The sequence below is a fragment of the Piliocolobus tephrosceles genome, chromosome 15 (assembly GCF_002776525.5).
Source record: "Piliocolobus tephrosceles isolate RC106 chromosome 15, ASM277652v3, whole genome shotgun sequence".
Classification (NCBI taxonomy): domain Eukaryota; kingdom Metazoa; phylum Chordata; class Mammalia; order Primates; family Cercopithecidae; genus Piliocolobus; species Piliocolobus tephrosceles.
Genome location: NC_045448.1, coordinates 39,069,223 through 39,082,682, shown reverse-complemented (window position 1 = coordinate 39,082,682; position 13,460 = coordinate 39,069,223). Strand labels below are relative to the sequence as shown.

Genomic DNA, 13,460 nt, shown 5'->3' with positions numbered 1-13,460 from the left:
ACATTGCTTCCACTTTCCTAATTGTAGTATGTGCTACATGTTTTTAGCTTTGGGTCTTGTCCATTTAAACCCTTCTAAATAATTTATTTTAATCTTTCAAATTACTTTTTTTTACTGTCTTGGGCTACTTCTTGTCATTCTAAATATTTAGTAGCCAAGATAGAAATAATCATTTTGTAGTTACATTTATAGAGTAGAATTTTGTCAACCATCATTGTACTTTTTAGAACACTGAAAAAATGTCTAGGTTGCTTTAATTTTCAAAATTGTAGAATTGTGTGATACTAATCTATTTGGGGAATTAGTGAATACCTTCTCAGTGAGACTTGTAAAAATCTAACTTTTACACTTTCCCTTATTTACATGAACCCTAGGTTTTCTGTCATCTGTGTATTTATAATGCCTTTTTCTTTATTCTAGTGAATCTGCATGTCGGTTTTATAGTCAACAAATGAAGGGGAAACAACTAGCAATCAAGAAAATGAATGAGATTCAGAAGAATATTGATGGTTGGGAGGGAAAAGACATTGGACAGTGTTGCAATGAATTTATAATGGAAGGAACTCTTACACGTGTAGGAGCCAAACATGAGAGGCACATATTTCTCTTTGATGGCTTAATGATTTGCTGTAAATCAAATCATGGGCAGCCAAGACTTCCTGGTGCTAGCAATGCAGAATATCGTCTTAAAGAAAAGTTTTTTATGCGAAAGGTACAAATTAATGATAAAGATGACACCAATGAATACAAGCATGCTTTTGAAATAATTTTAAAAGATGAAAATAGTGTTATATTTTCTGCCAAGTCAGCTGAAGAGAAAAACAATTGGATGGCAGCATTGATATCTTTACAGTACCGGAGTACACTGGAAAGGATGCTTGATGTAACAATGCTACAAGAAGAGAAAGAGGAGCAGATGAGGCTGCCTAGTGCTGATGTTTATAGATTTGCGGAGCCTGACTCTGAAGAGAATATTATATTTGAAGAGAACATGCAGCCCAAGGCTGGAATTCCAATTATCAAAGCAGGAACTGTTATTAAACTTATAGAGAGGCTTACGTACCATATGTACGCAGGTAAGAAATACGAAGTTGCCTGTCACTTTTGTTTTCCTGCTTCAAACTGATTTTCTTTCCTGCGTGGGTTATTGTTCCTAAAATAGAAAAGAAACTAACAACCAAAGACCTCTTTTCTTTGACTAAAAATACCACCACTTTGTATTTCTTTGGAATGTTTTACTTTTTCTACTATACTTACATACTTTTTTTTTAACCTTACCGTCAGTTATAGATGAGAAAATGAGGTCACTTGGCTAAATTTATCCAGTTAGAAAGAGAAGAAACAAGACTAAAGTTAGTAATAAATCATCATTATTGGGATCTAAAAAGTTTTTTTACTCCTTTATCTTTTTTTCTTTCTTCTCTTTCCCTTACTGAGACTATAAAGTAAATAAAAATTTTAATATAACAAAATTGTACTGGTAGTACAAATATACACAGCATTTCTTTCTCTCAGTTTCCACTCTTCAACCTGATTATTTAATATTAAATGTTGCAATTCTGAAAGCCAGGGATTCCAGTTTTATTATAATTTTTCACCTAGAAATGTCTATAGTCATTGTATTTATTTTACTGACCCAAAAATTTAAAAAATCATAGGAAATGTAAACAGGCTGCCTAGATTTTACATGAAAAACAAATGGGTTATTGTCATTTTTTTCCCATACAAAGTTGTTTTTTGAGAGGTACAATTTTTCAGTAGTATGACCTGCCAATTTAGTTGCACTTCACCAACCTTCTCTGTGTTCTTTATGATCTAGACTACAACTGTAAAAATGTTTTATTCAGTTACCCAAAATCTGTGATTACAAAATACTTCTTTTCTGCTTAAGGGATTTTTAAGGCTATAAAAGTTCAAATTGCCCTTCTTGCCACATTTTCCTGGTTTTTAAGTCCCGTTAGAGGACTTACAGAATTTTATAACATAAGCATTCTAAACTTTTTATCATTTCATCCTAAGTACCTTTGTTTGGGGTTCCTAGACTCATTTGGAGTAAAATTAATCTTTAGATTTTTATCTGTGTTTGTAAGAAAGAGTTTTAATTTTTTTTTTTTTTTTTTTTTCCTGTAGAGCATTGTAAGAAGACTTACTACTAGTGTTTACTGTCACAAGTCAGTGATATTTGGGCAGGAAAATATTTTCAAGTTACAAAATTTTTAATTGTTTCTCTAAGACTTTATTGAGTGATAAAAGTTTTCTCTAAATTGCTATGTTTCACAAAGTTAATTTATGATTATTAATAAGCAGCTGAAGAATGACAGCTATTTTCTGGGGAACTGTGCTTTTTATTTATTTTTTAAATGAGGACACTTTAAAGCAAAGTTAACTGGAACAAGCTGATACTTGTTTTGTAGTCTTGAAAGTCTTCTTCCCTTAATGTGTACAATGTTAGCTAAAGTCGGTGGACATGGTACTTTTGTAATAGTGGTTTGTTAGTTATTTCTGTCTGATACCTCTTTTCTATATCAATTTTTAGCTTTGGTATACAGTAATATTTTGAGTGCTTTTACTTATAATAAATATAAAACACTTAAATTTCAAGATTTATAGAACTTTGCCAAAGTTAAGTGTATTGAAAATTTAAGTTGATGAGATTATTTTACTTAAAAAAGTAAGTTTTTAAAAAATTCCTTCGAATAATTTTTTGAGAAATAAAAGGCCAGTGTTGGTTTTGGAAGTGTTGTGGCTAAGTTTTTTGACATTTTTCTTTTCTGTCTTCTTTTGAAGCTTAACTCAATATTTTAATTTATTCCATAAATATATTACTGGTGAAACAAGTCTACAAGCAGCTTTCGTGAGTTGTGGTTTAGAGTATGCACAAATTAGTGTTAACTGTTAGCTTATTTGGGCTATTCTGTAAGGCCTGTTACTGAAGTTATTACCGGCAACATAGAATGGTTTTTAATAGACCATCTATGAGCTTGTAAAACTGAAATGGACTTTTAAGGCCTCACTACAATGGTAACAGATCAAGTTACCATTTGTTTTTAAGAACTGTTGGTCTGCTCTTCTTCTCTCATCTTTCTTCAGCCTCCCCAAAGAAAGAAGGGATTTGTGATTTGGTTAGTAGGTATGTTTATTGGAGAACATACAGTACAGGTTGTTGCTTACACTGAAACAAAGCTAACATTTAACTTACACATTTTTATTTTATTATATAGAATTGTAATAAAAGACATTGGACATAATACATGAGAAAAGTTAATGAATACTATAAGACACCACTTACAGACATCTTTAGATGATTATATTTTGGTTAGACATTGTCATAAAAACAGAAGAGAAACTGGTTTAACCTTACTTTATTCAGACTTCACTGTGGTGTCAGCCAACTTTATCCCTCAAATATTTTAACAGTAATGTACAAAACGGAGCTGTAGATCTCTAGTGCTAAAAGAGATGTCCAGGCCTTCACTTTGTAGACAAATCCCAAGGCCCCTGAAGAGTATATGATTTGCCAGAAGTTCTATTACCAGTTAATTCCAGAACAAGTCAAAAATTAGGTTTCTTGACTCTAGAGTATACTTTCTACCATGTTACATTGACTTATATAAGGTGATTGTTTTCATAAATAGAATATGTTGTAATTTTTAAATTATATGTGTTAATAATTAAGTAAAAGGATCTGGTACAGATGTGAGCTCATAAAAAATAAATAAATAACTTCCTTGGTTTGAACTGCCAATAATGTAAATGGCTTGTTCATTTCTGGGCAAATGTGTATACTATGAAGATATTGTCAGTAATTTTTTTTTTCTTACTGAAATAGGATATAGGTAGGCTCTGACTATAGATACACTTCCATTGGAATGCATAGATTTTTTATATATAGATACTGATCATTATTATTTTTATTTTTTTACAAAACCCATCATTAGTCTATTGATGTAGTTTGCTCTGTAAAGGGAAAGCTTTGTGGAAAGAAAAATTTAAATTTAGGTGAATTAGAAAGGGGTTAACTTGCTTAAAAGATTGCAACAGGGTCTTATGTGGAATCTAATTTATAACTTGTCTCTCAGATTCAGTGTTTCTGGATGTATCGTAATTCGCTAACTATATCAGAACTTTGGGATTTGTCCCAAAAACTAGGGGAAAAATTATCCAATTGGATGGATCATTCTAAATCTGGCAATGGTATGAAGAGACTATTATCCTAAATAAGAAAGCACAAAGCAATATGCACAAATAAAAAGTTGAGAGTAGGAATTTCACTTCTGTTACAGACTTGTTGTAGGCAACAAAACACAAGTTAATTAATGAGACCTAAAACAACATGAGTAGAGAAATGATAGGTGGTGCTGTGTCCAGTTTGGTAGTCTATTTTAGAAAAATGAGATGACCCTGAAGTAAGGATAATAATTCAGAATTGACATTTTATGGGAAATAAAAGCTTTGCATATTGAAGTGAGCGAAAAGGTGTTTCCCTTGCATGGTAATTTCTCTTTTACAGAAGATGGTATTGAAAAAACTTAGGCCAGAAGATATTTTTGCTTAAAGTATTTACTGCTATTTTATACCTTCATATGGAAAAGCCTCAAAAACCTGAATTAGATTTATTTTGAATTTGTGTCCTATATAAGCTGAGATCTTTTGAACAATTTTTTATCTATAGGGCAGCGCTGTTCTATTTTTGTACTCTGATTTTTTAAAAAAGTGTTTGTGCGTCAGCATAGCGTCTGTTTCCTTTTTTAAGGAATTCAAGACTGATTGTTTATAAATCCTTGTTGAGGAGCTTATTGTTTCTTGTAGCTTTTTAAATGGCTGCATTAAAGGGAGAATTATCACATGAACAGACATCCTGATTATAATAGTGTTTTACTATGGTGGTGGGGGTAGGGTGGTCTTTTATATAAATAACTTCTTTATGTAATAAATACAAAGTTCACTGACTTTGTCAAATAAAATGTCAAGTGTCAATCAAAATAGGCACATAAGGAAAAAGGACTGGATTATCACTTCCCATCTATATTCTGAACACTAATGTAGGTATACTCTTGAGTTCCTAAAATTTTGAAGTATTGTGCAGTAAAATATCGAAGAATGGTTTTATAGTGAGGAAAACAGAGACAGCTAGAAGGTCAGGAGAAAAAAATAACTCCAGCTTCTGTTTGAAATAACCTGGACCTAAACCAGGTTGGTAATGGTAGAGTGGCAGGTATTTATATAGAGTTAGCTATTTTGATTTGGGGAAGCAGAGCAACTAGTGAACATGGTGGAAACCTTAGCACAGGGATTTGAGAGTCAAGTAGCAGAGTAATGTTATCTCTAATGATGAGGGGGAAAAACTGTAGAAAAAGTCTTGGTTGTTGACCATATTGAAATCCATCAGGAAGTCATGTTTGAGAAAGAATTTTGTGGAATTATCTCCACAAGCAAGTGATAAACAAAAAGGAAAATATAAAAATGGGCTGTTTTTAATTTTTTTTCTATGATTATATGTTCCTGCTTATGTTTTAAAGCCAAACCCAGACTGGCTTTTGTATTTTCATGTGTTTACCTTTCATCTCTCTCTGCAACATGGTTTTAGAATATGGGTAGATAACTGCTGTTCCACAACTAACAACGGCAGTATAAAACTTAGCTTTTCCTGTTGCTTAATCAATGGAACTAGGTACTCTGTTTTCTTTCAAAATTATATAACCTGTCCTTATTGATGGGTGTTTGTTTATATTATTATTATGAGCATATATTATGAGCATATTATATATTAAGAGCATATATTATGCTCTTTACATCATCAGTAAGATAAAGGTCTCCAGTGGTTATAGTCATTGAAATGGAGAAACTGATGCAATAGAAATAAAAATAACATCTGGAATTTTTATGCTTTTCTGTGTAAAATTTCAAATATAAGTATTTTGTCTTCTTAATGTGTTTTTCATTCATTAGCAATTTTTCATTGCTTTAGATTAAAAATAGAATGTAAATTAATACAAGCCTGGGACTATATGCAGCCTTTAAGATATTTTTTGAAAGTACTTAAATTTTTGCCAGATTTTCTTGGTTTGTTTTTAGTTTCTGCTGCTTTTGTCTTTTTGGCAAAATTATTCAATTCCAGTCAAGCTAAAAACAACTCTAGAACCTAATACAACAGTCATGATTCTGGGAGTGTGTATTTCACTGCCAGCTGCAGAACCCCTGTACAGTATACAGGAAGGTACAGCTGTTAATTCCTAAAATCTAGAAGAAGGCTGATCAAGAGTTACAGAATCACAATTAGACTGCTAATTTTTCAGTGACTTTCTGGTGCCTTTAACCAAGATTAGCAGTACAGGTACATTCTGAATTAATCATTCATAGTGGTTATATAACTCATGGTTTAATTCTTTATATTTAGATCTCACAGCTGTGGAAACTTTCAGGGTTTCTTTAATCCAGGGAGGTTAAACAATATGATAGAAAAGAGCACTAAATCAGGAATCACATGATCTAGGTTCGGGGTCCGTCTCTGCCACTCTACAGTATGACCGTAGATAAGTCTAGTTCCATCTCTTCCTGCCCTGCTTACCTCACAGAAATCATAGGAAATAAGTTATGTCAAAGTTCTTTGAGAATGTTACATAACAGACCAAGAATTGGTATGATCCCGTTTGACTGTGGCAATGAGACACATCATGGCTTTCCCAGCATTATAATCAATTACTAAAGTGCTGAAATGGCCAGAAGTTTTGGCTTAAGAAGATGAAAAGTCTGTTTAGAAATAGCTTGCCTTTAAACATAGCCACAGTTTTCCTAAAACATACTTTAAGTCACTTAGAACTTGCTTTTATTCTGTTTTTCAACTTAAAATTCCCCTTGATGTCCCTCAAATTTTTAGCCTGATTTTCATGGCATTTGAGAAAAATGGATGTGGCTGTTGGTTTTAGATTCTTAGACTGAAATAAACTTTTCCTTTAAAAAAGGGAGAGGGTACCCTAAATTTGGAACACAGGTCAAGGATGCTTGGAATACTCTGTACTGCGGGTGTGGGCTCTCTCCAACAGTGACAACTCAGCATCTCTCTAGTGGCCACTGCTTTTGCTTCCTAAACATGCTGTTTTGAGTAGCCTCACCTTACAAATAGATTTGCAGAACAGGAAGAAGATTCTTGAAAGGGAAGATTGTGATGAAACCGATAAAAATCTCTGTATTAAAATCTTGTACAGCCTTCTGTTTTAATATCTTTTCTTCTGGATGAGACATTAGTCTTTAACTTTTGAGGAACTCTGTAACTGAAGACAAACAATAAAATACCAACAGAGAGGAAATTATTAAAGGATTATATGTATTTAAATTACTTTTATCAGTAACCCACTCTAGCCTCAGAAGGCATAAAGCTAACAAAGAAGGGGACATTTAAAACCAATGTATTTTTATCCTGTAAATCTTGCTTTAACTTAAAATAGTATTATTTTAAATTCAGGGTTGTCTGATATTTAAATCAGTTATTATCTCGATGACCACATATATCAATAGATTGGAAGTATGTTTCTGTTTTATGATAAATCCATGAATTTGCTTTTTGGGGAAAAAGTTATTATAAACATTTTATTTTAAGGCTAAACCTAGGATGGTTCTTAGTGAGAATCAGCCTAAATAGAAATTTTCCAAACAGATACATTGTGCTTTTGCTAAATCCTATGCTAATAAAAGATATTGTGCTTCTTATAAAACTTTGACCCATGTTATGTAGCCTAACAGAAATAAAGGCATCTGTTACCCTCTATGAATTTACTATTGGAGTTTACCAGTCCCTAATACAAATAGGAAAAGAATGCTCCCAATAAAAGGCTCAAGTTACTGAACTTTCCCCTCCTTAAAAAAAAAAAAAAAAAAAAAAAAAAAATGTTTTACAATTAAATGTGGGCCTTAATAAAATTTGAGTTATAGACATGAGTGATTTTCCCCCCCCATTATGGGAGATGTCTTTCGCCCTCTTTATGCAGAAGACAACAGCCCAGGTCTCTTGTGCTGGTGACAGCAGCCTTTCTCCACAACTTAGGAGAATACTGTTAAGGAGAGATGGGAGTAGGCCAGGCCTGCGGGAGTGATCACACTCAGCTTCTTGTTTTACTTCATGGGGATGTGAATGAAAAGTAGATCCTTTCATGGAAGGGATTGGAGACTCCTGTATTTATGATTGACCTCTCAGTGTGACTGCTTGAAATAAAGGCAATTAAAGGTTGGAATAGGACCAAACCAACATATTCTATCACATTTAATAGTTTTAATAGCTTATAAGTATTTGTAAGCATCTTTAAGCAGTTGTGAGATTTTTAGCAAATAATTTAAAAACTGTATTTAACTTAAGCTACTACTTTATAAATTCCAGTTTCCAGTTGTATGCTCTGTTAACATGATTTAAAGAAAGCAAGACAAGTAATCCTAGATAAACTAATCTTGATGAAAGGAAAAGTAATGGGTTATTGCTGTGGCCTTTCTCTTTATAAGGGAGATAAACCAACTGGTGATGCTTTGAGATCCTGGTAGCAGGTGGGAGGGAAGCCTGGTTCCCTGCTTTAGCTTTGCTTTTCTTTCTTGCTCATTCCTATGGCCGATGAGTTTAAGATCATCTTGTCAGTGTGCAGAGGGCAAGAAATAAGTTGATGTAAAGTTTTAATATCAATGTTTTCACCACTAATTTAGGAGGCATTAAGCTAGCAGTGCATTACCAAGCCCAAAGTCTTCTGTTTGTCAAAACATTTTGGAACTTTTAAACTTGACTATTTGATCTATTTTGAAAATGTAAATAATAGCTTTAATCATTTTGAATCAGAGAGTTTAATAAGATATTTTTCCTTTTTCTTCTTAGATCCCAATTTTGTTCGGACATTTCTTACAACATACAGATCCTTTTGCAAACCTCAAGAACTACTGAGTCTTATAATAGAAAGGTCTGTCCATTTAAAAAATATTTAAGTTCATTATTTTTTGTTAAAAAAGAAATTGAGCTAAGATCTTATGTTTTTCAGAAATGTTAGATGAGCTTTAAAATATACTTCACGAGCACTTTTTCAATAAATAAAATCTCTTAAATGAACATTTATTTTATGTTAGCTTTTATTTCAATACAAAAATAAGTATTTTTTGTATGTGAAAACTCAGTATTTGAAATTTCAAATTTACAGAACGATCTATATAAAATTTATAATTTAGAGTCGAGAAATTCAAATTTTGATGAGTTAGATGTTCTAAGTAAGTTTTCAAACATACTTCACGTTGAGTAAAATGGAGCTTGTCAGTGAACAAATACTGTGATGGAAGGAAAATATTTCATGTACCCAAACAAAGAGCAATCAGTTTTTCTGGAATTACCCTTAACAGTGATTATGTCACCTGATTTAGAGTAATTCCACAGACCAAAAATGAATATCAGTCCCATAACTTTATGGTCACATTTATTTTTAGAATTTGCATGTATTCTTTATTTTGTTTGTAGTTAGTTTTATCGATATTGGCAAGTACTAATTTCTTTTAAAATTTTAAAAATAATTTTATTAACCTTTAATATTATAGAAGTCTCACTTGTTTACACTGATATGCATATTTTTAGTAATTTTTTACAGTATTCTCTTGATTTTGCTGACAGGTGAAAACATTTATGGTTTTCTATTTGTATAACTCGATATAATTAATATTTTCATTAATTTGTTCTATTTTATGTTAGGTTTGAAATTCCAGAGCCTGAGCCAACAGAAGCTGATCGCATAGCTATAGAGAATGGAGATCAACCCTTGAGTGCAGAACTGAAAAGATTTAGAAAAGAATATATACAGCCTGTGCAACTGCGGTAAGCATTAAATAAATGAAGTAAATAAGTCTTTATCAAACTTTCACTTTAGTGTTGAAGTATGCCTTTCCCAAACAAGGAGCGGGGTGACAATAAAATTAATAAATTTACTAATTAGAGCAGTTATCAGAAATTATAGTGTAAGTCTTAACGTAGAATTTTGGAAGTGTTGGGCACCCTGATAAGAATAATTTGGTAAGAGTTACTGTGTTTTCATTGTATTGTACCATGCATTGTGATACACATTTATGTTTGATTCCCATGTAATTCAATTCTGTGTTAATGCTGTAGAGTATTAAATGTATGTCGGCACTGGGTAGAGCACCACTTCTATGATTTTGAAAGAGATGCATATCTTTTGCAACGAATGGAAGAATTTATTGGAACAGTAAGAGGTATGTTTTTTTTTTTAGGTGCTTAGTTTTATATGTAATAAAAGTACCAACACGGTGACTATCAATTGATGTTATTGTGGTTCAGTAATACGAGATGTTTATAATAGTACCAGCATAACCATTTGGAAAAGTTAAAAATTTCCATCAAACAACATTTAGACCTGCAAATTGCTCAACAGCCACCCTGTTGATCCAATGTATTTTCATTTAGTGAATCAATTTACTGATTATTTTAGAGTTGGTTAAGCCAAGTCTTCATACATATCCCAAAGTATGAGGGCATTTGGGAATTAGGTTGTGCCATTATAACACGACTGATGGAGGTCGAGTGGGCCACAGGTGAAGAGAGAGAATCAGAGAGGAAGCAGAGTGGATTAAATTGAGAGTTTGTGTCTAACACTACCACTAATCAGATACATGACTTTGGGCAAAATCACTTAGATTCTTTAGACTTCAGTTTTCTTATCAATAACATGAGGAGCTAGGTTTGTTGATCTCCAAGGTTTTCCTTCTAGTTTTAAAGATTGTATGGGTGTATAGCTCTAAGGATATTTTAGACAAACTTATTTTTATTTCCTTTATATGCTCTAAATGATAATCAGAAAATAGTTAAATAATAGTACTTCAAATGTACAATACAAAACAGAGCCACATCAAAACTCACACTAAAAATGAAGGAATCAGTCCTCTGGCATTGATATTTATTGGTTTATAAAATGCAATGTGAATTAGATCAATAGTGTGTATAATCTATCCTTATAAATCTTGTGATTTACATAAGATATACCTTTTGGAGGATTATAAAATAATACATTAAACTGAAGATCAGAACAATAGGAGTGGACAGTCTCTACAAATTAAGTACTTTCTAATTTTATTTGGAAAGGATCTGGAAGAACACATACCAGGCTACTAACAGTGGTTACCCATGTGGAGAAGAATAAGATTAGGATGGGGGCTGGGAAATGGAAAAGGGTAACTTGCATTTTTCATTTTGATCATTTGAACTTTTTATAGCAAAGATACGTTCAGGTATCATCTGTGTGATTTTAAACCATTTAAAAAATATTAAATAAAGAATATTTAAATGTTAATTAAAATATAATGTATTGCAGGTAAAGCAATGAAAAAATGGGTTGAATCCATCACTAAAATAATCCAAAGGAAAAAAATTGCAAGAGACAATGGACCAGGTCATAATATTACATTTCAGAGTTCACCTCCCACAGTTGAGTGGCATATAAGCAGACCTGGGCACATAGAGACTTTTGACCTGCTCACCTTACACCCAATAGAAATTGCTCGACAACTCACTTTACTTGAATCAGATCTATACCGGTATGTACTTTAACATTCAAGCTGAAAAATCATTTCAAAAGAGTGAATTTTTAAAATGAAATACTTATTTCTGCCTTACAGGGTTGTCCTAAGACTTAACTGAAATTGTACATGAAGTGTCTAGTAATGAGGCTAGGCAGGCGGTTCCTGTTCTTTCACCCCCTCGGTCCCTCCAGCTGAATTTATACCTTCTGTCTTTCTGTGGTCACCCCTAGTTGGTAAGGCTAGGTTCAAATCCTGGCTTTACTAATTGCTGACCCTGGGCAACTTTAAGGTCCTTGTGTAGCTTTATCCTTTTGCCCCTTATTTTCCTCAAGAGTAAAATGGGGCTACTGATAGTACGTACTCCTGGGGCTGTTTTGAGGTTTGAAAGTCAATGTATATACATTACCTAACACAAAGTAAGGGCTCAATAAATGTTAGCTACTGCTTTATTGTGAACTTATAGCCATTATAGTCTTTTTTAGTTTATCATACTACATTGATATAATTATCTCAAAAATGTCCTTCTGATTTTAAACGGGGATTATTTAGAATCTTAAACTAAATTATTCATTTTTTAATAGCTAAATGAGAAAATGAGCTAAATTTATAGATCTCCCACTAAAAATCATATTTCTGAAAATTACAGTATTAGAATCTATTTTATTTCCTAGGATCCTTTTGTGGTAGGTTTTTTTCCTCTCCTCCTTTAGACCAAAAAAAAAAAGATGTATGAATTGCATTGATTATTGTACCCTCTTTGAACTGATTTATAACAGGTATCATTACTTAAATGTCTACTTTGTCACCCTAATTTATTAATAATGTTTATAAATGCTGGGAAAGATATTATGGAGGAGTCTCAACCTTGCCCAAAGCAAAATGCTACTATAAAGCAACACTAAAAGTACACAAGTATTTCCATAAAAATTGTTTTTAAAAACAGTTTTTAAAGGCCGGGCATTGTGGCTCACTCTTGTAATCCCAGCACTTTGGGAGGCCAAGGCAGGTGGATCACCTAAGGTCAGGAGTTTGAGACCAGCCTGGCCAACATGGTGAAACCTTGTCTCTACTAAAAATACAAAAAATTAGCCAGGCGTAGTGACGGGCGCCTGTAATCCCAGCTACCCGAGAGGCTCAGGCAGGAGAGTCACTTGAACCTGGGAGGTGGAGGTTGCAATGAGCCAAGATTGTGCCATTGCACTCCATCCTGGACAACAAGAGTGGAACTCCATCTCAAAAAAAAAAAAAAAAAAAAAAAAAAAGTTTTAAAAAATCCATAAGGAAATATGCATAATTATACTTTTTTGTTATACCTTGTTTTCACAAATCTTTCTGTTCATGTAAGAGGAAAGTTCGTATGAGAGTTTAGTTTTTATCTATCTTCTTTACTTAATAAAACAGTGTCTATATTAGAGGAAAAAGTGTCATGTAGAATTATGTATTGATGATTTTAGAGCTGTACAGCCATCAGAATTAGTTGGAAGTGTGTGGACAAAAGAAGACAAAGAAATTAACTCTCCGAATCTTCTGAAAATGATTCGACATACCACCAACCTCACTCTGTGGTTTGAGAAGTAAGTATTCCTAGCATTCTTATATTTTATACCTGTCAGCTATATTATGAATGTCACTGCAATTTTGTTTTTGTTTTTGTTTTTTTTTTTGAGAGGGAGTTTTGCTCTGTCACATAGGCTGGAGTGCAGTGGCACAACATCGGCCCACTGAAACCTCCACTTCCCAGGCTCAAGTGATCCTCCCACCTCAGCCTCCAGAGTAGCCAGGATTACAAGTGTGTGATACTACACTCACCTAATTTTTCTTTTTTTTTTTGAGACAGAGTCTGGCTCTGTTGCCCAGGCTGGAGTGCAGTGCATGATCTCAGCTCACTGAAACCTCTGCCTTCTAGGTTCAAG

At 33.0% G+C, this 13,460-nt stretch overlaps 1 protein-coding gene across 2 annotated transcripts in view; it reads left to right on the top strand.

Annotated features, from left to right (window-relative positions):
* The window catches only part of SOS1 (SOS Ras/Rac guanine nucleotide exchange factor 1), a 149,324-nt gene that overhangs the window by 106,965 nt on the left and 28,899 nt on the right, over positions 1–13,460 (top strand). For both annotated transcript variants that reach the window (XM_023216292.1, XM_023216293.1), the window contains exons 10-15: positions 421–1,076; positions 8,852–8,933; positions 9,707–9,829; positions 10,121–10,224; positions 11,340–11,562; positions 13,002–13,121. In XM_023216292.1, coding sequence (XP_023072060.1) covers positions 421–1,076; positions 8,852–8,933; positions 9,707–9,829; positions 10,121–10,224; positions 11,340–11,562; positions 13,002–13,121 — 1,308 coding nt within the window. The remainder of the gene's footprint in view (positions 1–420; positions 1,077–8,851; positions 8,934–9,706; positions 9,830–10,120; positions 10,225–11,339; positions 11,563–13,001; positions 13,122–13,460) is intronic.